This window comes from Meleagris gallopavo, chromosome 6, assembly GCF_905368555.1.
Source record: "Meleagris gallopavo chromosome 6, MGAL_WU_HG_1.1, whole genome shotgun sequence".
NCBI lineage: Eukaryota > Metazoa > Chordata > Aves > Galliformes > Phasianidae > Meleagris > Meleagris gallopavo.
Window position 1 is genome coordinate 18,132,853 of NC_139409.1, and position 25,461 is coordinate 18,158,313.

At 36.3% G+C, this 25,461-nt stretch overlaps 1 protein-coding gene across 7 annotated transcripts in view; it reads left to right on the plus strand.

Annotated features, from left to right (window-relative positions):
- NEBL (nebulette) overlaps positions 1–25,461 on the plus strand; it is a 242,846-nt gene that overhangs the window by 154,530 nt on the left and 62,855 nt on the right. For 4 of the 7 annotated variants that reach the window (XM_085227297.1, XM_085227292.1, XM_085227294.1 and 1 more), the window contains 5 exons: positions 4,945–5,049; positions 7,078–7,188; positions 13,637–13,747; positions 21,543–21,644; positions 23,180–23,281. The exons of 2 other annotated variants lie outside the window; for them this stretch is intronic. In XM_085227297.1, coding sequence (XP_085083423.1) covers positions 4,945–5,049; positions 7,078–7,188; positions 13,637–13,747; positions 21,543–21,644; positions 23,180–23,281 — 531 coding nt within the window. Of the gene's footprint in view, positions 1–2,480; positions 2,528–4,944; positions 5,050–7,077; positions 7,189–13,636; positions 13,748–21,542; positions 21,645–23,179; positions 23,282–25,461 lie in introns of all 7 variants that reach the window. One more of the 7 variants, XM_085227293.1, reaches the window with a different exon arrangement.

The window sequence follows — 25,461 nt, forward strand, 5'->3', positions numbered from 1 at the left end:
CTAAACATGGTTGCTGTTCTGCAAGGCAAAAACTCCTTGAAAAATGTTAAAGAAATATTTGTTTTCATTGAAAGAAATGACTACTGTGCTGTGTACCCATTAGTGGTAATGTTGGTGGTAACTGTTAGACACTACATTTAGCAGTTGTATTTTTTCTAAATTTTTGCAGGGTCTTGGGGAAAGCGAGTAATTAAGTTAAGCCAGGTTCCTGTAACATGTAACAGTGTAGAGATGTGGTCTTTTGCTGAGAGCTTGTCTTACATTTAGCCTGCAAATACTTTTGATTTTCATTGAGATATGTGAAACATAATGGCAATGTGTCATTAATACTTTCAAGACTGTAGTAATAAGTAATGATCCAGAACAAATTTAATTTCAAAGATGATGTTCTTTGTTTAAAAAATGACACTCATTTTGGGGGCTTTATTCAGCCTTTGCTGAAGTCAGTAGTTGTGTTCTGATTGGCTTGGATGGAATGTGTGTATGCTTAGGGAATGAACTGGAATTTCTTGTGACCAGTAATGTTCTGTAGTAGGTTCTTCACCTTGCACACTTCACTGAGGAGCCCAATCAGCTGCAAGGAATTTACATTTTGATACAATAATGTTCAAAACTTTTAATATATTCTTCATGCTTACCCCCCCCCCCCCACCCCCCCCCCGTGAATCTTTGGTCAAACTGATGTTTGTGTGAATTTGTTGGTGAATGTCTGTTCATTTTAGCTGCATAGTGTTTTTTGGGGGGAGTTTGCAGTTTTGCACCAAGATGACTTTGTGACAGTGGCCCTTGTCCTTGTGGATCACGGGACAGGGTGATTGTCCTTGTCAGTCTGGTAGCCTGCCAGCACAGCTCCTCCATGAGAGCACAGTAACAGGAGCACTTGTGACTTGAGATACTGTGATTGCATTACACTCACCCTGCATTCTTTTCAGGCTGACTTTAATTTGGCAATATGATTAAAAAAAAATGGTTGTGATGGCATGCCTGAGTGCATGTGCAACTGTCCGGCTTGAACTGTACACGGGGGAGAAGCTGGTGTTTGTGTGCTTCCATTCTTCAGGAAATCCCCATCTTCATTTAAAGTTGGAAGATATTTGTTCTGTGACTCTGATACCCCCTGAATTGTTTCTCCCTAAAGCCATTTCATTTAATCTTCCTCTACTATGCAATTTTATTTCATCGATGCTTTCAAAACTGTCATGTATATTCAATCTAAATGAATTACCTTCCATTCCAGGCCTTCTCTCTTCCATATTGGAACTGAGCCTATCCATTTGCTTGTATTATTTATATTTTAGTATCCCGTCATCTCTTCTTTGATCTGAATATGTAATGTAATATTGTGAATGCTTTTTGGTAGAGACAGATACTGTGTCTTCTGAAGATTCTGCTGTATTTCAGTCCTGTGTGGTACCAGTGCTTTTTGTCACCTAGAGCAAAAATAGTATCACCATCTATCTATCCTTGTATGGGAGCAGCTTTGCCTCAGGATACATAAAGGAAGAGCTAAAGAGACATAGAGCCAAGTGATGTAGTAGTGCTTTTCCTCAGGTAACAGTAGGCTTGGGACAAGCTAATTCAGCCGGAGCTATTTTTCTAGGCTCACCATTACTAGTAAGAGCATTTAGCTCAGGGGTACTTTGAGGTCCAAATTTCTCTTGACTAGTAGAATACTATGGAGCAATAATATTGTATGCTTGTCCTCACACTTTTCTCTAGTTTTCTGTGGCCACAGAAAGTGGATTTAGATAGATCTGTGATCTGACACAGTTCTTACACTGTTATGAAAGATTATAAACTAAGAAAATGAAGAATTGGATAAGGAAATGATAGTGGAAAAAAAAAGTTCTCTTTCAATCCAGACTAAGAGCTAGATGAGAAAGTTCAGGCCTTTTTGTGGCTCTTCCAAGCCTAACGGGATCCTTGAGAGATGACAGTTCTACAGTGGATCTTGGCATGTTGGTCAACATCGCCATTCATATTGTAAGTGGTGTCAAAATATGAAGAACGGTTTTTCATATTTAAATGAGGTAAATATGTACCCTTGAATACAAAAGAAAGGTAACTGCTTGGGTTAGTCTTGGATTAGGCTGATACTACTTGAATTTTTCTTCTTCGAGCAAGCCATGGACAAGATGAATTTTCTTGGTGAGCCAGGAAGCTTCAGCCTAGATATTGGATGACCTTTGATAAAGTTTGTTTTTAGCCAAATAACATCCATTGAGCAAAACAAACAAGTCAGTTTGAAGCTTATCCTTTTGGTGATTGTCTAGGAATTTTAATCCAGTGTTACTGGATAGCTGTGCTGCTGATCAGAGTAGTTTTATGATGCGTTGGGGATGAAAAAGGGTTCGGGAGAGAGCTTTTAAAAACTTTAGAGGCTTTAATGAAATACTGACCTTCGAAAGTATATCAAAAGGGCAGTGGTGGCTGTAGGCCATCATTTGCAATTTTTTCCTATCATCTGTTCTTTTTCTAAGGTTTACCAGACCTACTTCAACCTAAACAGAGTGTATTGTGGTGAATGGTAAGTCACTTAAAGGCAAAATTTCCTATTTTAGCTGTTTGATTTTGTAACACCAAACTTTTTTGAAGAATATTGATTTCTCTGCATGTTTCTTCCAGCAATTGATTATGTTCTGTCATAGCCAACTGCTTCAGTGTCCCACTTACTTCATTAAAAATAAATAGACATTTTAAGTACGCATCATGACTACGTTATACTTGTCTCATTTTGTCTTCCATTGCCTGATTCTAAGTGATCTAAACACTTCTGTAACAGAATGAAGTGTGCTGAATTAAAAGTGGACACACAAATTTTGTTGTATGTCCTCTCTAAATGACTCATTTGATCCTGTGTGGATTACCGTAATAAATATGAGTAATAACAGAGTGACATTACTCCTTTATTTCTTTTGATTATTTTGTAAGGATTTCTACGGCAGAATGGCTTTGATTATGTCTTCTAGTCCCCTTCCCCCCAGTTAAAAAATACCTTAGGAGGCTTTCATGCTTGATTTCTGAATGTAATTATTATTCTAATTAAAATGGATGCAATTACAGTTAGCTTTCAGTTATCTGTGTGTGATTTATCTAAGTTGTGACCAGCACGGTTCTCCATGTCCTCTGCCAGAGCCCCAATTTTACAGGCATTCTACTGGTAATTCCATCAAACCTAACCAGTAGACAGCTTTATAGATAATCCTAGAGTCTTACTCAACCATATTGCTGTGAATAGTCATAATTCTTCAAGGGTGCTTTTTAAGCCATTCATGTGAACCTTCACACTTCATATCATGCACAGCCTTAAAAGCACATGCATGCACACAGGATGGCTGTGTAGGCACCTGCTCATCCTTATCATGACACTGCAGTTTCTGTGCATTGCTCTGTGGTTACCTAGAAGCACAATGACACGCACAAAGGTTACATGAACTATGAGATCAATGTGGCCCTGAGTGAAATGATGACATACAGTAATTTTACACCCTTTATTTCCTGAACTTTTTTTACTTAGAATACACTGTAGTTCATAAAGGGGGATTGTATGATTCAGTAAAGGGATGTAAATTCATTCAGTAGTCCAAAGCTCACTGTAACCAAAATTATTTCCTATGTGGGGATTATGCGATCAACAGTCTGAAGGGAATTTGGCATTATATAATTCATTTTATGGAGGACAAAAAGCTTAATCAAAAAGTTCAAGAGCTGATTCTATGTAAACTACCATTATTCCTCATGAATTTTCCAAGTCACTTTATAGGAATGTAGATTAGAACTTGTGATACCCATTAAGAATGCACAGAAGGAGGAAATTAATACCACATATTTTGGTAATGGTCATGTTGCTTTGTCTGCTGCTTGTCAGCAAGCTGGGAGTGCATAAATGCATGGTGCAGAATGTGAAAATGAGGTTAGAGAAATGGTAGCAGATAGTAACCAGGAAAGTTTAATCCTAAATAATTCAACTTGCCTTGAATTAAACTATACTATATGAAAATAAAGACATCTCAGTAAAATCATTTAAGGCTACTTATTGGGAGTACCTTTAAAAGTAAGGACTACACAAAGAAGTTGTCTGCCTTTAGAATGTGTTTAATCAATCTTGTTGTATTCACCATATTTCTTCATAGTTTGTATGTAGTAAAGATCCCCTGCACATTCACTATGTCTGTAGATGCTGCCACTCTTCAGTCTCACTAGTAAAAACCAGCTCTGACTTGACTTCATCAACAGATTGATGTTTCAGATAACATCAACAGATTGGTTGTCTCAGATAACTGCATACTGCAGCTGCACCTATTGTCTGGTAGGAAAAAAGAAGGGACTTTGTGGTGTTTTCTAAAAAATAAGCTCTTGCTTTTTTGCAGAATACATTGTAGTGTTTGGCACCCAAAATGCATTTAGTCATGTATATACGTGACTTAGGAGATGGGCTGATATAAAATTTTCTTGGCTTTTTAAGAGACTCTGATATTACCTGCATGTCACAACCATAGGGATGCTTTGTAGGCAGTGTTTTGGCAATGGACTTGTGAATTTTTTGCTTTAACTCTTGGATTTATAAAGAGACGTTTGATTATGGTATCCAGATTCTGGGCTTGCAAGATCTGTGTTGGAAGCCAGTCTAACAATTTTATCTGTAAGGTCAAAGAGAAAAGTCTTGATTCATCTCTCTTTTGTTTAGATGAGCAGAACATCTATGGGCAGTGGAAAAATTGTGCTGTACACATAGAGAAAAACAATGCATTTATCATCTTTAATATTAAAGAGCTCTATGACTTTTACATTCCTGATTCTGTATGAGAACTGGATATTTCTCTGCATGGCCTAAGAAGTTTGCAAGCCATTGAGCACATTATTATTATAAATAAATAAAATACAACCAGCCATTGTATATTTTTCAGCTTTTATGAACAACTGATCTCTTTTTTCTTTTTATAGGTACACTACAAAGAAGAATTTGAAAAATCTAAGGGCAAGTGCATATTTGTACCTGACACCCCTCAGCTAAAACATGTGAAAAGTGTTGGTGATTTTATTTCTGAGGTAAGACCAAAAAGAATTCTCTTTGCTTCTTATTCTTGGTAAAAACATTGTGAATTGAAGATTATATTTATGAGCAGGGGAAGGATGGCTTATTATAAACAATAATTCTGCTTAAAGTTGATGTGATTTGAAGCACTATAATTAGTGTATAATGTATACCCACATATACTTATATAACCCTTTTATTCCAGGATTCCAAAATATGTTTTCTTAACAACTCTGAGACATTCTGTGCCATTTTGTGGATCAACTGAGGAATAGCAAAAGGATTTCTTGATAGTTATTCTGCATTGATGAGCTTTGCTAACTACACTTGTGCACAAATAGCCTGTCAAAGGAGAGAGAGACCTGTTACTGTGTTATTACACCCGTTCTTCAGTAAGGGAATTGGAACAAGGATCAGGTGAAGGCCATCCACAGGTCACCTATCAGTTCACTTGCAAGGGAGCAAATCCATGTGTAGTGGCAAAAAAAATGGCAGCTTCCAAAAAGTTAGACCACAGTTTACTCTCTTTATATCCGTATTTTTTCATAATTTAAAGCAGGTTGTGTTTCATATCCCATTGTTGTCTTAGTGCAGTGAGATTTGTTAAACGCAATAATATGATGAATGGTTTATCTAGTAAATTACTGACCTCTAGTGTCCCATAACCTGTCTTTGCAAAACTTGAGCACTTCTTAAATTCTTAACAGCAGTGAAAAAATCCTCTGTTTTGGGGGACACCCACAAATATTTAGCAAATTATTTACCTATGTATTATGTAAAGGGAACTATTAAAAAAACAACTGTATATTGCACAGGAAGCTAATAAAATTTGACAAACTCGTTTAATATGTCTTTCATATATATGAATACTTTCTCAGCAATAAGTGAAATGTTTTTTATAAATTTGGAAAACTTAGATCTGAAGCAAACGTCTCATCGATTTTGAACTACGAAGGCTGCTCCAAAAGTGATGCCTCCTACTTTATTATGTTGGCCCATGACGTCAGAGGTGGATGTTGGTGGTATGACAGTAGAGGTGGTACTTTCCCACCAACATTATGTTCCATGTTGTTGCCATGTGACAGATGGCAGCAGAAGGGTTGTCTGACAGAATGCCTTCTGACCTGGAAGTGCATATGAAGCAAAGGTGTGGAACGGAATTCCTTTGTGCAGAAAAAAATTGCACTAATTATCATTCACTGGGGTGTACTGAACATTTACGGAGACCAGTGGATTGAGCACAGAGAGGCAATGGGTGGTGCTTTCAGCACTGGTGACAGATACAGTGGATCACGTCCACTGGTGCAGATATTTAAGAGCACAGCATACAGACTCTTGTTCATGGCTGGTGAAAACACATCACTGAGGGTTGTGACTACATTGAAAAATAGTGTTTTGTAGCGGAGAATCCAGTAGTATTACTGCACTCCTTGTTTCTGATGTAGTTTCTGTGAAAATAAATAGGAGACATTACTTTTGGAGTGGCCTCTGCATTTTTTAGACTTTTTATAAGGAATTGCAAGTTCTGAACACTGGAGAAAGCACAATAAATAGAAAGGAGTTCAAAAATGAGTCTGCAACATGAGAAGATTAAGTAAAAATGTTGACAGACGTTAACTTCAATGATCCTGTCTTTTCCAATTGCATTAATTGCTACTTTGCATTAATTGGTAAAATATTGTTCTATTGATGTCTCACTGCTACCATTGTGCAAGATTTTAGAAAACATAATGATAAAATACAAGTTGATTTTTTGGAAATGACTTAATATAATGTAGAAAAAATGACTGACTTGCTTTATTTTGTACTTCTCTCTTCAGTTCTAGAATTTAATTAACAGGTTCTTTGCATTACTTTGAGAATTAGACAGATCTGCCTAAAGCATTTTAAAATGTATATTTTCTTGACAATTTATGAGGCTGTAGTAGATTTTTCCAGTTCTAACGTTCTTAGTGCCATTTTATTAAATAGGAAAAATATGTAGTATGATTTCTGTATCCAACAACTTTTTCATGTTACGTCACCTTTTTCTTTCCCTGTAGGTGAAGTACAAAGGAGCTGCTAAGAAAGACCTTTCCAACTCTCTTTATCAGCAGATGCCAGCTACAATTGACAGTGTATTTGCAAAAGAACTAACTCAGCTGCAGAGCAAGGTGCGACTTGAAAATCACAAAAAAGATTTGTACATTAATTGTAGGGGAGAATATGATCACTTTGAACAATATTATTGAGTGGATACTTGATTGCCTGCTTGATTTATTTTGGGTGGGATTATTATCCAGAATTTGTTATCATAACTACTTAACTTCAATAACTGCTCAATTCTAAAATGTAGACAATCTGACTTGCAAAGTTTATTAAATATAAACATTAAAAAAGATTAAAAGCAGGCAAAATCCATTAGCAACCCATGGATGCCATAGGGAATTACTGAATTCAGTAACATTTTATTGTGTTTATAGAATATGCAAATCTTAGATAAAAACCATTTCCACTCAAGTGTTCTGTTAGCTTTTTAAAATGTTTGAAGTAGAAACAAAAAAAAAAAAAAAAAAAAAAAAAGTTTAACGACATATGAAGGCACTCATTTGTAACAGTAAAAATATTTTCACTAAATATTTTTCACATATGTCACTAATCATTTACATACCACTGACAACAAATTTCACAGAATTAAAATTATAAAATCAAGTATATTGAACATTGTGTAAAACATGAAGCAATTAGTAGAAGCAGTAATCCTTGTTCAGTTGGCTCCAGGGGCTTACATATGTAATCCCCTTATTTCAGGCAGGTAACACTTATCTTCCATTGATCCCAGAGGAATTATGAGTATTGAATATGTGTAACATGAGTGAAGTTGTAGATTTTTGCTGTTACTCATCATAACCACGACCGATATACGATCATGGTTCTTTATCCAAGGATCTCAACATTTTTCTTCTGCCTTTCTCCTCTCTTAAAAGTACTACGGATTGTTTAATAAAGCAAGCCTGTGACATGAACACAGTCCTAAACTCATGCTATTGATAGTTTCCCAATATTCATTCTGTTTAATACAGTGAATTTTTTTCAAAGCAGTGGAAAATATCTGTGATGAAAGAAAGCACTGAAATCTCGGGACAGCTTGTAGAGAAATGACTTGATTTAAAACAGTGTGTTAATCAAGATAATAATAAGCAAATTCATTAATGAAATGTATTTTTTTTTTTCATAGTTTGAAATAGAACATGTTTGTATTGAAGTTAAATCAACACAGCAGCGGCAATACGATTAGTGTCACATATCATTGTAATGTGAGTGAACAGTAGAAGTAAACAAAATTAAAACTTTATAACATTTTTAAACAGTTAGCTTGATTCTTAAAAGATTAGTTAACTAGCTTGTTATGGGATATACTAGTGGATTCACTCCAAATGTGTATGTTTTAAATTAGTTTATGTAAATGAGGTTAATTAACATCAGTGGTATGGCAGAAAATATAAATAACTGAGACTAAAAATGAAAACATTTCATTTATCAAAAAAACTTGAAAAGTCTGACATTTTCACTTGATGATTTTGAAGCTTTTCTTCAATCATCCAGCAGTCGTAGAGAAACAAATATGCATATATCTGTTACATTAAAGCAGATTTTTTTCCTGTAAAATTCATACCATTCCCATAGGAATAGATGCTTTATAAATCTTAACTACCATAAAGCTTCAAGATGTGCTGACACATTTTTCGAACTTGTTACTGTTGCAATGGACCTGAATTTAATGCTACTTTGAGAGACATCCTGGGGGATTTTCTAGTGGAAAATCTTCTCTACAGTATTCAAATCTAATCCATATTGTGCCTATCACTGTGATACCTAAGTAGCTAATACAAGGATTTCAGATTTCAGCTGTGTCAGGATGTGGCAGAAAAGATTTCTGCCGCATCCTTCTAGCCAGGATTGTGTATTTACAGGTCACCAAGGGGAGACTACGTGTACCCCATGGGGGGAAGGAAAATGGCGCTGGCAGCCTCCATGCCAGCCCTCTGGCAAACAGGCTGCCACAAGCACAGAACCATGGTCTATTTCTCAGTTGTAATAAATTGATTTTAAATAGGTGCTGATTTCTTGAGATGAGAAGAATATAAGTGTGTGTCCTTTTTCCCATTCCTGTTAGAACAAATTTACGCCTTTGGCTTCTTAGTGCTCCTTGAGGCCATAGCAGCCAAACCTCACAGATGCTCTCTTGCACTGTGATACCCCATTCCTGACAGGGCCATGCTCATCTGCCAAGCACTGTGCCAGGACTTGAGCACCATGGCCTGCACAGGCCTGAGACTGGCAAATGGTCTTGGGATTTGGTGTCAGGTCCTGACACGGTGCTGCTATACTGCCATGCCCAGCAACACCATCTTTAGCCTACTTAGATCTAGCCCAATTTATGAATTTTATACACCATTTCAGATCTCACTGATGCCTTAGGAACTCAGGCAACCAGGAAAATTTCCCTTTTTTTATGACGTGAGGTTATTGCTCAACTGCAACTGCCCTTCACTGTCATCTCCAGAAAACAAATACTGCTGTAACACCACTTATCCCTTTGCATTCTGTGACTGATATGGCACTTGCCACTGATTTCAGCAAAGCTAGGAATTCATTCTGTGGGGCTACAGCTGTAGAGTGTTCACAGCAGCTCACTCAGCAACTCTGTTTTTCCTTCTGTGGAGCTTGCTCCCATGTTTGCTATATTGATTAATGCTCAGTTCTCTTTTCAAGATATACACAAAAGACTAAAGAGAATTTTCACTGGCTTTTGTGTAAAGGCAATGTCTGCTCTTTTGTGCTTTATGTAGAGCTGGCATGAAGATAGGAATAAATACAAGTAGAGAAGGAAATCCATACAAATTTTCGGACACATACGGGAAAAAGTGTTTCATGATAGCGAAGTTTCGTTGCCTCACATACTTGAATGCCTTTTTTCAATTTTGTTCTTTCATGCTATGGAGAAAATTGAACTGTAAACTTCTAAACAGATTTACTGAGGATGAGCAACCAAATTTTTCTCTCTCATTTCTCATAGCTGCCCCCAGAATAAGCCACAGAAAGAAGAAGCCCCTCTCCCCACTGCATGAGTTCACAGTCCTTGCCAGCCTGCAGAGCTTTCACAATTTCCATGCTCTCTGCAAAAAGAAAATAAAGTTGACAAGAAGAATCTGGGCAGGGAGACCTCAACTTGATTTTCCTCAGAGGAAATGGTCAATTTCTGGAAAGATTGCAGTCTTCCTTTGGAAAATATTTCTGAGGAAAATTTCAGATCATTGCTAGATTTGTGCCAAGTATTTTTCCTGTCTGAACACCAGTATACTGAGTTCTTCCTTACACAGAACTTCCTTTTTAAATAAGATGTCACAAACAGTGATAAAGACATTTAAAATTGCTTGGAGTGGAGGCAGTGTTGAAAAACAAAAGTATGTTTCATCACTACTTTCATCATTTCTTTTCTGTCATTAGGAGAGATTGTACTGTTTTTCTTCTTATCTAAAATGAGTAATCTGACACAAACTGAAGGCAGTTTAATTTTCTCCTTTGACCAATATTTCACATTGTAACTATATGTCAATGCTCAGCAGCATTTTCTGTTTGTCTTCAAAGATGATGAACTAAGTGAATTTTAATATTTTTAACTTCTAGAGAAATTCTGAGTTTTTCTTGCTTGTGGGCAGATTCCTTCTCTTATGTTCAGATGTACATTTTTAAGTATGATGAAGCTATTTCTGTAGTTTATTGCATCATTTATAGACATATTACATGTTGTCAGACTGTTTAATGAAAGTATTCATTTTTTAATTTCATCAAATCTCGTTTTCAAGATTTTTTTTTTAGTAGCAAGTATGAGTCTCCTGGACTTCTTGAGTTTTGTTTTACACAAATAGATTGCGTAGTCACATTATTTATCTAGAGATTAAAATGGAATTTTTTGTGTTACACATTTCTTTCTACAAAAATCTTTGTTTTGGATCTCAAATTCAGAGCTCAACTTAGTGACTTTAAAGAGAAATACAAAAAATAAGAAATGTAATAGTAATAATATCCTAAAACAGAAAGTGAGTCAGAGTTAAGTGAAAAGGCCACAAAGATTCCTTAATTCACCTTTGTATTCATACACTGGCAGACACGTAAGAGAAGAAAAATAATACAAAAAAGAGTAGTTACAGATCAGTTCAACCTGAAGTCATACTTACATGCATTATATTCCTGGAATTACTAAATGGTACCACCACAGAGCAGAGATTATGTGAGTGACCTATTATATTTGATCTCTCTGGAGATACTATTTCGTATTTACATAAGCTGCAAAGAAAGGAATGCCTCCTATTTATTTCCATGAAAACTACAACAGATACAAAGAGAACAAAAACATTATTTGATAGAGAAAGATAGATTATTTGTCGCTATCACTGTGGTTCCTAAGCTATCCTAGCTAATACAAGGATTTCAGATTTCAGCTGTGTCAGGATGTGGCAGAAAAGATTCCTGCTGCATCCTTCTAGCCAGGACTGTGTGTTTACAGGTCACCAAGGGGAGACTAAATATACCCTACAGGGAGATGGAAAATGGCACTGGAAGCCTCCATGTCAGCCCTCTGGCAAACAGGCTGCTGCAAGTACAGAACCACTCAGCAACTCTTGATGAATGCCTATGGGTGCAATTTTTCTGAATGTAGTATTTCAGCTACACACCTTTGCTTCATGTGCACTCGCATGTTGGATGCCACTTTATCAGACTGCTCCTCTGCTGCCATCTGTCTCATAGAAGAAAATGTAATGGGATATTGGTGGGAAGGTGCAACAACCTCTACTGCCATACCACCAACATCCACCTCTGTTATTGAAGGCGAACATCATAAATTCACAGCAGTCTTTGTGTATTGGATAAGTAAAATTTCATTTAACTAAATTTTGGAAATTCAGCATGAAATAAATAGTAACATATAAAACAATAGTTGTAAGAATACTGATGAAATAATCCTTATAAACATTTTTAATTGTTTGCATTGAACTGATTTACAAATCTGGGAATATTCTGATTACCTGTCCAAGACTAAAGTAGGCAGCTATGTAACTGCGATTCTTTCAAGGTTGCATAGGCCAGTAAGATTAATGTGAAAAGATTATAAAGAATGGGACTATAAAATAGCAGCTCAGGTATTCCTACTATAAGTTAAAGAAAGTATTACTATCCCAAGTCAGTGGACACTTGATTGTAGTTTCTGTTAATTTTCTCATGCTGGGAGTTGATTGCTTTTGATTTTTAACATCTTGACTACATAGCTCATATCCCAACATTAAATTGTAGATGTTAAAGTGGCAAAGTAGCAGTGTAATACAATATCTATAAATTATGGGGTTTTGGAAAAAAATAAACAACATTTGGGTCAGCTTCTTAGAATGGGAAGTATCTTAAAAGTGACAATGTGAAACAAGGGAAGTAGTAAAAGCATTTTTGTGGCATCTGCTTGTATAGTAATTACTCTATTGCCACTGATAATGATATATTTGCAATATTTCTATCTTATTAAAGATCATTTGCTTTGCCAGATGCAAAATCTAATCGTTATAGGGAGCTTATAAACTTTTTTTTCTGTATCAGTTTAAGTTGTGTATGTTTCCCCAGAGACACGATCATGTTGGATTTATGCTTTATAAAGAGATGGCATATTTTAAATTTCCTAATTTGATGCTTTTGTTCATATAGTAGGTTTTTTAGTTTCAAATCCTTCTCCTGCTCATCAACTTTCTATCTTATTTAGTATTTGTTATTTTCTTGGGGATTATTTTAATGCTTGCTCCTGAAACCTATTAGAAAATGAATTTACTTGCTCCTTGCTGCTTCTTTGGGCATCAAAACCTGGTGAATTTTATTAATGTAAGCCTAAAAGCTTAGGACAAGGGTAAGTGCAAAATCAGCTTTTCAGGCAGTTTCAATATGTGAGTGTGTGCATATGTAAGTGTAGTACGCTACAGTGAAAGCTGGATGGACACCCAACATTGAGCTTCTCAGAGTTCAGAGTTCTTCAGAGTTTCAACTGCTCTATGTTTTAAACTCAATCCAATTCCATTTTCCTTTTCCATGATGACAATAGAATATAAAAATTATTTTTCTTTGTTAACCTTGAGCTAGTCCAAATGTGTATTATGCTAGTAATTTCCTAAGAGTGCATGAAATTGATGCTTGGGCCATGAGTATTTCAGGTAAATCTTTTCAGTTACAAGGCATGCACAAATAAATATAGAAAAAGAAATGCTGAGTTTATACTTATTTAGCAGATAGATTCAAATATATTTTTAAGGTTAATTTTCTGTTTTTGCATGTGCATATTCTTTTTTCTTCATCCTGTATACCCAAACCTACAATAATAGACTCAGAGAAATCTCCCTTCTGACTGCGTCTCATCTGTCTCTCTTTTGGGCAAAAGCTGCTATTGTTTAAGGGTTATGATTCCATTGAGGAGCTTAATAATTAATTACATTTCTTCCTGAATACGGACACACTACAATGCTAGATTTATCTTAGCTCATAATATTATATGTGCTCCCTAAAGTATGATGTTGCTCTTTTCAGGTTCTGTATAAACAAAAACATGATGCTGAGAAAGGAACTTCAGATTATGCACATATGAAGGAACCTCCGGATATTAAGCATGCCATGGAAGTCAATAAATACCAAAGTGATGTAAGTACTCCTCCACCTCACCAGTTGAACTCATCAAGTGAAATTAGTTTCACTTGTTTTGGATACCTACTAACTGATAGGAAACGGACATGGAATGTTTTCATATTTCATTAATTGGAATTTTTTTACACTACACACTCTGAAGTATTTTGGGACATGATGTGGGTGAAAGGTAAGCTCTGAGTGATGTCGTGATTTGTGATAAAGAGCACTGGAATGTGTTTTTTACCATTCCTTAATAGTAATTTTTATTGTTAATAGCTATTGTTTATTTATTGTTATTTTATTGTTAAGGGCTATGGATTCAAAGTAAAATTACAGAAAGAGGTTTTTGAAATTAATCTATACTTACTTGTACTTTAAAACTGTAAGTTTGCATGAACAGTGGTGTAGCTTCAGTGTCTCATACTATCAACATTTGGATGATTCGGTTAGGAGGAGGAAAGGGGGGGTTGTTTCTGCCCTGCTATTGCACGCTTTTATGAACATGAATTACTTTCCTCCTGTCTCATGAATACATACCCTAGTGAGTTCCAAAGAATAATTTCTGACTGATGTCACAAAATCAGAGCCATAGAGTGGAGTTTGATACTTCATACTAACTTATGCCACTGGCCAAAGTCTTTGTTATCATATACTTAGTTAAATAATTTAAAATAAATTATTTTGCTATTTAGTGTTTTCTTTTTTAATTAATTTATTTTTTTACTGTGGCTTGTTTATTTCTTGAAGTGCTTTCGTTTTTCACAGTATAAGATCCTAATAATACTATTTGTGTTTTTTATTAGCTTCAGGTCAGGTTTGAACTCACAATCCCTTATTCTGTGTTCTACTTACACAGAGACAACTTTGAAGAAAAATGTATGTTAGTCTTAGTAGTTTTTGTAAAAGTTTGTTTAAGAGAAAAGTGAAGTTTAAGACAAAATTGTCTAGAACAGTGAAACCATTTTAAAGGGAGCACAAAACCCTTATAAACAGCTTATACCTATTTATCTTGTAAGCTGTGTTCCAGTACTGTTCTGTTTAGATAACAAAGTCAAGTCAGGTAAGTAGATGATTTTACAACTCTCTTGTTTCTCAGATAAATGGGATATTTCTTTACTACTAACAATGTAGAAAATGAAAGTGTTCATTTTGAATTATCTTAAGTTTACCCTGTCTCCCATACTGACAGTGTAACAAACACTCAGGTTATACAGACTGAAAGTTAAATGTCAGTGTTAGATGTATGTTCGTGTGTACAGAGTCTTGACAGCTGGCCACTGATTAAAAGGCTGCTGGAAAACTTCAGGGAAGCATTATGTTTGCAGAATAATTTTTTCTTCTGCTGGGAAATATTTGAGCTGGAACTCCCAGAAGAGATTTGCAACCTGCCTAGATTACAGAATTCCCTCTTCCTGTCAAGCTCTGACCGTTTCTGCTGTTGGAAGCATCAGGATGTCAGACTCAAAGAGGATACAAGCTGAGAATGTGAACTCTCTTCATCAGTGCAAGTTTGTTTTTACCTAACTAGGAATGATTGCAGACTACTAGGGAAGGAAATCGTATTGGGAAGAGAGATGGAAATCATTCTTAGAGCAGGTGGTGAGACCAGGAGGAATATGAGATGAATTTTGGAGTCAAATTGATCATGGTCTGAGGATTAGTATGCTAGCACAAAACCTATTCCCCTTCTACAGCTGTACATCACCTGCTAACAGAGTTAAGGAGGGCAGGGTACAGATGTGACAGTAAATGAAATTCAGTTGTTACATCTCCTTTCATCCTTAAAGAAAACAAAAAAGGAAATGGAGGCAAACACAGGAGGGAAGGATGTTCTGATAAATGAGAACTTTTAGCAGCATATTAAAAATATTCCTTTAAAAAAATACTGTGGAAGGTATTCTGTGCCTGAACAAACTTAACCTCCAAATCTAACCAGTTAGTTTCATCTGTTTAAGAAGAGATTGGGGCTATATCTGTATCACAATGCAATGGGGCTATTATCTGTATCACACATAAAGGAGCAAGTTTTATAAGTTCAGTTATTGTTCATCAGACTTACACAATTCCATTGGGTCATTATTTGAGCACCATGCTGAATGTAGGTTGTGGATTCCTTGCTTTGTAAGTAAAGTTTTAATTCAGAGCCATGTGTGTTTTCATCTTTAAGTCAGAGTAAGGAATAGCAAGTGTCCCAGATGTGGAGCATTTCTCTTTCAGAATGTAGACTATTCCTGGAATCACAGCTTTGAAAGTGGAGTGTAAAAAGAAGGAAACTACTGGGGGAATAGAAAGACAAAGCTTTTTATCCACCACTCTGTATACAGAATACCTACGGGAGCAGAATGCATGTTTACCTACAATAGTCTGCCAACTCAATTCAACCTTTACATGCAGGGTTTGCATCTAATAGGATTAGGATGTGTTTAAGACTATTTACTTGGGCTTAAAATAAGGCTGACATTTATACTCAACTCTGTGAAATGTGCAATTTCCTTTAAAAATTAAGACTGTGTTCAACTTACAATACATTTGTGCTGACATTTGGAAACTGTCATGTGCTGTAGGCCTTCACACCACTTTGAATATCATTAAAACATTGTATAAGTGTGGGTTGGAGCTGAATAATAGGGAAATACTGTAAAATCTCCTGAACAATGTGATCATGTGTAAGAAAAAGATTTTTCTCTTCTTCATTCTTCCACTGAAGAAAATTGCTTTTAACAAAAGTGAGTTTTTTAATGATAGGGAATTGAAAAATAATTTAGATACTACACAGTGCTTTAAAAGCATGTTTATCCACATTGGAGTACTTTTCTCTATAAATTATGCTTCTGTTTTGTGAAGTGAATATTAATGATGTGACTTTGGCTTGAAAAAGCATTTGGAGAAATGTGAATTAGGGCCTGTCTTAAGTCTGTGCTTGACTGATGTCATTTGTCTCATCTGGAAGTTTCCAAACTTGAAACCAAAATTAGACTGTGGTCTGTAAAAAGCGGTGGTCTGGTCACAAAGCTGATTTACCTTACGTGAGAATCAAATGCGTGGAAGAAAGGAAGAAATTAAACACTGAAATAACATGACAATTTGGTTTCTGAAAAAAATAAAGCACTTGGTTTTGCGCACAGCGTTTGATGAAGATACAGATCACAATTTTTTTTCTATTTTATGACCTAGTCCATCACTGAGTGTTATGAATTTCAAAACAGTGTTGATTTTATAACTGTTTATAAGTTCTGTGTGGTTAAAATTCCACATATTTTCCTCATGGCATTACATTGTATGAAAGAAGTAAATGCTGATCTCTTTTTACAAACAGCAAAATTGCAATAGACTCATCTATGAGCATTTAAAGACAGTTTGCAGATCTGAAGTTAGTGTTTGTATCTGTCCTCTTAGTTTTGATACCAAACAGTGGTGCTTGACAGTTGAGCAAAGGTTTGATATTTATATATATATCTGTATGGTCTTTGCAGTCCAAATGATTTTGGTAGCAATACTTTTACTTTTCCATTAATCATCTAAATTTGAATATTTAAGTAGTCCATAGTATCTTAGGAGTGCACTTTTTCTGTGTTCAAGATATCGTGCAGTCATAATCCACACATTTACATTCTTTCAGATAAGACCAAATCAGCAGATCTCAAACGTGCTTAAATAACATCAGCAGCATACCAAGAGTATGTTTGTTGGTGTTTGTTTTGATGTAGATCATACTAAATTCAAGCTTCTTCTGGTTCTCTGTTCAGCATCTTTATTAGAAAAAATCACCTTTCCCTGACTAACTTTCTGCAGACAGTGATTGTCAACAAGTCCCTCTGGACCACTTCTGGTGCTGAAAATGATGTGTTTACTCCTGATATAATTGGGACCAATCAATTTTCAAGCACATTACTGGAAAGGGTGACTGCATCAATCTGTAATGGACCATAAATGTGTTTGTTTCTTCTATGTGAGCTGGGAAACAGTTTTCAACACTATTTAAATGGGGATCAGAAAAGCTGTTGCCAGTGACCATTGTCACCAGTTAGTCATTTTCTTACTGTTGATGGACCCCAAAGTGCAGATGATAGAAAAGGGGGCAAAGACATGACTGACAGACCATTAGTAAGAGGACTCATATTTGTTTGATAATGCTAATCAAGGACAAACTGTAAGAAACAAATTATTTTGCAGATAGTTGTACCCAACATTTTGCTGACATCCATGTCTGTGAATCTCAAGAAAGCAAAATGTATACAAATCCACTTGTGCACATTTTAATAATTTGTTAAATATAGATTAGAGTAGTTTTGGAATTGAATAGAGGAGGAGGACAAAGTAGTGCAAGAAAGGTCTGAGTTCCTTAAACCTGGGTGTGCTTGGGTGACTGTAGCAGAAGTTTCCATTTGTTAATTGACAATTTGAGATGTTTTGTAGTTTCGAAATGTATTTTGAAATTTTGAAATGTGTTTACTGTGTAGCACTGTAGTACATCCCAATGACTAGTGGTGCCATTATGAAAGGTGATATGTCTGCTTATCCTCTGTGTGCCTCATGTCTTTTCATAAAAGCTGGAAATTGGGCCCTGTTTAAATTTGTCTACTCATTGTATAAAAACCCTGAATATTTTTTCCTGCTTTGCAAAAACTACTGTCAGTTCAGAGTGTGTTTGGGGATTAAAGATGGAAATGGCTTTTGTTCATTAGTTTTATGGATACTTTAAAAATACTCAGCAGTGTAACCACTTTTGTAATTTCAAATTAGGGGTAGAAAAACACTTTGTATTTAGTCTGTATTTGTATTTTTTTCCTTTTTGTCCTTTTTTCCCTCTGGTCTTCTGTAATTCTTCATTTAGATCGCTTGCTGCTGCTGCTCCTTAGTTGTCAATGTCTCAGTTTCTTTTTCCTGTATAATGTCCAGTTTGAGCAGATGTTTCACAGACGTGTGTTCCTCACAAGAGGGAACATTTCTTGAGCCTCCAGTGATGTCTTTTGGTAGAGCTTGAGCACCGCTTTGAAGAGAAGATTGAGTGAGGGCTCTGTGCAATGCCTGGAAATGCTAGTCAGGGTCTGAGCCCTGAGCTCTTGATGAGGGGCTGAACAAAATCTGGAGAAAAGACCTTCCATGTGCATTTCTGCTCTTTCCTTTCCTGGTGCTTTCCCTTATTTATTCTTTACTTGACCAGGCTACTTTTTCTCTTCTCTCCCGTCCACCTTCTTGGTGCCTGTGTGTGCATACAGTGTGCTGGTTGCTTTGCCCTTTCTACATCTGTTCCCCTGCTCTCACAGAATAGCTTTCCTTTTACTGTTCTAATGTAGCAGTATAAAAAAAAAATCACTAGATGGAACAGAATAGCAGCTGTGTGATAGAGGCCAGCGCACTGTCCCAATGGGAAAGGGTCAGCATCCAGGGACTGAGGTTATTCAGGAAATGGGAAACATATTTTTTCTTTCTTTGGCCTACCTCTGACAAACTACTGTTCTGCTGCATAACATTTTTATTCTCACTGGAGTATGACAAGCTGCAGAATGGAGCAAATATATATTGCAGACATTTGTAAAATGTTAGATGACTTTCCCTGAGACATAAGTAATAGGTACACTGGTTTAGGTGCAGGAAGAATAATAATTCACATGCGGAAAGCTATAGCAATTGGCCTTGCATCTAATATAATTGAAAACGGCAAAAAACAAAGGACTGTTACTGTCTTATTTTTTTTCTCCCATTTTCCCCCTGAAATTAACCACAATCTATTATTTCATGTACTGTATGATCATGTCATTTGGAAGCAGTAAGTGACCACATTTCCTCAACTTTATCACTGCTGTTCTCTATTCTCTGTTGTTAAATTCACTCCGTTCCTAATTTCTATTTTGAGCACATATGCTGGCCTTTAATTTGCAATTTACATGGATGATAGGGTGCTATTCACAAACCTGTTTCAGCTGCTTCTGTGGTTTTCACCTCACCTCATGTGGTCATTAGGATGAACAGCATATAATTAACTAAATTCATGTAAAGCCCTGAATTGCAAATGATTGTCTGTACATCTAGTTTCTTAAAAATAAATAAAGAAAAGAAACTGGAGCCTAACCAAAACAAAACTTCAGTGGCTGTAATAGCCTAGAAGAAGCAGTTTTTATTTTATTGATAGGTGGGCTATGTTCATGCAACTTATTTGTTTATTTATGTTATCATTGATTGCACTTGTGTGTCAATCATTGTAAGTTAAAAAATCATAAAAATCTATTTGTGGGCAAACAGCCAACAGTTTGAAGTCTGTTTAGCTTGTCTACTTAGTTGAGGCCATATGGTTGCAATATTACTTTCCTGTTGCATATAAAATATATGCCAAAAATTAAGGGTTTTTTTTTTTCATTGTTGTTGGTTTTGGTTTTTTTTTTTTTGTTTTTTTGTTTTTTAATTTTTACATGACATTTCTACAGATTTGTCACTGGGAGCTGCACTTGATGATTGCTAGACTTGTAGGTGGATTTGTTCCGTTGTGGCCATACTAAAACTGTGCACTGGAAACAGGAGGTGGATATACTGGTTATAGTACATAATGCTTCAACTGAGGGAACCTTTCAGGACTTTTCTTCACAGTAAGGGTGATGGAGCACTGGAATGGGCTGCCCAAGGAGGTTGTGGATTATCCTTCTCTGGAGATAATCAAGACCCACCTGGATGCCTACCTGTCCAACATGGAGCTGGACTCCGTGATCTCTGGAAGTCCCTTCCAGCCCCTCCAATTCTGTGAATTTTTAATGGTGAAATACAACTTTCAGAGGTCAGTTACCACTATTAAACATTACAAAAAGAAAATATACAGCTGTCTGGTAGAACAGGAATTATTTTGATACTTAATGTATCAAGTGGACTTTATGATCTCTGACTTTTGCATGGAACTTCAACTTCACAGACACTTTTGAATACCAGAGATGATATTCTTAATCATTCAGAATAATTCAGTGAGACAGCTCTTGGAAATTGGCTTGAATTGACACATGCTATAAAACAAGGGAGAGGAAAAAGTCTATGAACTGGAGTAAGGAAAAGGATAGTTTGTGGTCTGTGAGCTTTGGAGCACCTCTGATATCTAGACTGCTTCTGTGATTGCTTTGCTAAATAGTGAGTGCTTGGACTCTCCTACCTGTGGTTTAGTATTCTGGCCAGTCTTCTGAGCCCATTCATTATTGTAGTGACTTCTGCACAAATAGAAAGATCTGGTCTTGTGCTCCACGTGGAACACTCAGTCTTCTTGTTCCCATGATTGTGTAAAGTAGAGGGTAAGTGGAGTTGCAGGGAATAAGAGCGCGCTGTGGTGGAGTGGTGTTGTTTAATTACAGCCCAGCCTCATGACTGGCTATTACTAAGAGGGCTGTTCAGCATGGTACAGTTACAGGCTCTCATCAATGTAGCTGCAATCTGCTAGGCTGCATATCCTGGAGGCATTCGTTTGTATTAAGAGGAGGGTATAGCACAGAAAAAAAAATACTGTCCTCTTGCAATTCCACTGAAATTTAATGATAATATTTGGGTCTTTGCAGCACTTTCATTTTCTACTATGCTTTCAAGTGAAACCATTTTTCATTTTAATATTGTATTTTATGCTTCTGAATTTCTTCCTCAGCCTGTTAACCTGTGTGTAGGTCTTACTAAATAATCTCTGTCAAGCAGGACTGTGTTGACATAAATTAGGTGGAGTTTCACTGAATTTGATTGCTGAGCTGATAGGTCATTCAGAGATGATTTATAAACTTGAAACTTTTTTTGTTTGTTTTAATCAAAACTGTTTCTTCTTTCTTTCTATTTTTTTTTTTCTTGACAGGTGTCATATAAGAGGGATGTGCAAGATACTCACAGATACACTGAAGTGCTGAACAGGCCAGACATTAAGATGGCAACAGAGATAACAAAGATAATAAGTGATGTATGTTCTTCTGATAGTCTATTTGTATTTTTTTTAGACATTTTTATTCCAATTTCAGACAAATCATTCAGAATGCTTCTGAAATTCTTGTATTTCCAAGCAAGAGCAGAAAACCACCTCAAATCTGGTAGAAAGCTTTGGAAGGGGGAAATAACTTGCCTGGAATGTTAGGAAGTTATGGATTGCTTGCTTTGACGTTGACAGCCTGACATTTACAATTGGTGACTGAAGACAACTGAAGACAACATTACATTTAGTGAAGTTGGTTTTGTTTCAATTTCACTCATTCTAAAAATTAGATATATGCTGGCATGCCTGTAGATATGTTTTCAGCCTAGTAGGGGCGAGGTGCGCCTCCCAGTACCTTTTTGCTCCTCTCACTCTAGCAATGGCAGGGACATGCAGCTCCCATTGTCTTTGGGAGAGCCTGTGTTGGCAAGCAGCACCCTCCTGCATGCAGCTCCCATCCGTGAGCTCTTTGCTCAAATTCTTGCTCCTCCCACTGTGACATCTGCTAATGGATTGGGCAAGGAGCAGAGCAGAAGCAGTTGTGTGTGATGCTATTTAATTTGTTATTATGAACTATATATACATATATATATAAATTCTGAACCAAGACTTTAAACAGTTGCTATTAGTTTTATATGAGGCTAATCAGGCACCTCGTTTGGAGAGTTGTACTTATGGAAGTAGGGCTTTAAGAGAGATGAGATTCATTCACCTTTGAACACTCAGCATTTTATGAAAACTAAAACCTCTTAGTAAGTCTTATGTTCAATGCCCAGTTAGAAATTGCTGTAAAATCCCTGTTTTACTTAGAGTAGCTTTGGATCTTTCTTTCTCTCTGTTGTTAAGATGACTCCTTGCTGATTCAGAGCCTGAGTAATGTAAGAAATCTATTTTAGGCAATAGCAATTTAGTTTGTTATATTCCAAAGCACCTATTGTGAATTTATCTCTACTATTTTCTAATGCATTTTGCAAAAAAACAAAACAGCAATTTACATAGGCAGTCGTTCAGCTGGAAAGATCACATAACACCAACCCTGTGGGACTAATTCCTCCCTGTTACACCACTGCAACCTTACTGACATCCAGTGAGATTGCAGTGGTAAAACTGAGAATGGAATTTGACCTGTATTTCAAAAAAGCTGCCCCTCAGCCTCGTTTTGTTTCAAGGCTATTTTCAGCTGCTACAAATAATCTGTGTAAACTGCAGACCATGTCTTAAGAAATGCTGAACCACTGTAACTCATTCTGCCCTGATTGGGAGCAGTGGGAGAAGTGTATTTCTCAGGCTTAACTCATGGATTTGGTTAAAGTTGAATTTTATGAATGCTGTGCATTGTGTTTTACAACAAATAAATGTTATGTTTTTAATGAGGTGAAGCATGAGAAGAGCTGCTTTTCCTGAACTGACTAGAATACTGCTTAGGTTTAAAGCTTACATTTCTTTAAAACAAAATAAAATAAAATAAAAAAAAGTATCCAAGCAGTATAATACTGATTCATATTCATTTTCTTGATTTGTTTAAGGCTGAGTACAAGAAAGGAAGGGGAGAGATGACTAAGGAACCCGCTGTACTTGGAAGACCAGATTTTGAACATGCCAAAGGAGTTTCTAAACTTCTAAGCCAAGTAAGATTTTCTGTCATTTTACAATGACTTCATTCAGATATCTCGTTCCTAGTAATTCAAGAAAATATTTAGATTTTTAGATGATTATCTCTAATTGCATGAAGATTATGTTCTCAAACCCCTTTCATATGGTATTGCAATGGCTGGTAAATTTAAGACTCCTAGGAAACAGAATATACATTTTTATGCAAAAATGCAATGAACTTTGACTCTTACAACTCTTCTTTGGTGGAAGTGGTGTATATTTATATGTATTATCTAGGGTTTCTAAAATTTTAACTGTAATTTAGTGGCAAATATTGCTACTCATTCAATTTGAATAGAACTTTACTCTGTGATTAATCCCACTGAAGTAACTGTGGTCTTTTGTGTAACCGCTTGCTAATGTGAGTAATGGGATCTGAATTTGGCCTGACATGTAAACCGCCTGCCTTTCCTCCCCCTGAAACTGAAGCTTTTATGCACTACTTTCTGTTATATATTAACCTCAAAAAAAAAAAAAAAAAAAAAGAAAAAAGAAAAAAGAAAAAGGAAAAACGGAGAAGTCACTTTTATCCAAAACTAAAAAAAAAAAATAGCTGGAACATAAATATTCTCTTTTCCTCTTGTGACTCTTCTACTACTACTGCAGATGATCAACTTCATGTTATGAGATTTTTTTTTTTTTAATTTTTAACAGTGCCTTACATAATCCTTGCTAATAACCCTGTCAGTCTATACTCAGTGCTTTTTTAAACCAACGAACAAATTCTGCCCTCCTATGTGAGGAGGATTGCCTCCTTTGATTGGAGAAGGTCATGTCAGTCTTCCCACAGATAGGAATAAAAGCAAACAACTGGAGTAGACTAGAACAGTCTGCAGATCAGCGTTTTATAACAGCTCTTTGTGATTTGGTAAGATGGTGAAAGTCTTTAGAGCTAGGATAAAATGAGAATTATATGTCATAGAGAACAAGCTGCAGAACAGTGTAGTGTCTGTCTACAAGAAACTGAGCTTCTTTTGATGTCAACAGACATTGCCCTTAGATATCTATTGCATGACTTCTTGTTTCACTGGATGATCATTAACTTTCAAGTGGTCTTTTGTTTTTGGTATCATGCAAACTGGGAAGTCAACCTGTGCTTTCTAGGAAGAGCCAGTGTTGTGCTATCTATTCAGACTTTGGTGTCCCTTCTGGGGAAGGCAGGTGATTGTCTTTGCGGTTTTTTGAAAGCGATCATCTCTAAATTTAGCGTCTGACATCTGTTATTTCCACCTAATGGCAGGCCATACATTCCATTACAATTTGTTTCAGAATGTAGTGGGGTTGCAGCTGCCTATTGTCACAAAGGGAACCAATGCAGGTCCCTTTCCAATAGCTCTGCTAACTCACTATGCTTGGTACCAGAGTTTTTAATCAGCGATAGAAATAATAAAAAAAATAACACCTGGATTATAGTTTCCTGAAGGCTAGTGCTGTGCTAGTTGCATCACAGACTTAATGAGTGTGTGTTTTATCTCATTTTTGATAGAGATGCATTTTCTCCTGGACAATGAATGCTGTATCTGCCAAAGTAGTAGCTTTATCATATGATCTCTTCACAGCCAGGGACAGGGATGGCACCACTAATAGTTGAGATTCTTTGGCAGAAGGAATCATTTGGTGTACAATTTTAACTTTTCCAGAGAGTCCAAATAGTGCAGAGGGTGTGCCAGGAAGAGAAGAGAGCAGTTGATACCATGGAGCTTGCAGTTTGTTTGTAAAAATGATTCTTGTTAGTCTTAGTGGTCAAACATAAAGACAGGGCCTGGATCCCAGTTTTGGCATCTTTTCATCCTTTATCCGCCCCTCACTCTTACATTGATGAAGTAGAGTAGTTCAGCTGGAAGGGACTTTCTAATCAACTATCCGATGAGGCTGCTTTTAATATGTGAGATAGGCCACATGCTATTAAAAATGTGGCTGGGCACGTATAAAAATGATTGGGCTTCAGCCTGACACTCTGCTGCCATCCATCTGTAGAGTAGCATGGAAGCTGTAAGTACTAAGCTGCTTCCAGCAGCAGAGAGGTGCATTCAGCAATTCCTCACCTCCTCTGAAGGAAGGGCAGTGACCATGAGTTGTCTAATGTTTTTATATATTATTTGAATCATTATAACACTTAGACACACTGGCCATAAATCAAGAGCATCCTGTATAA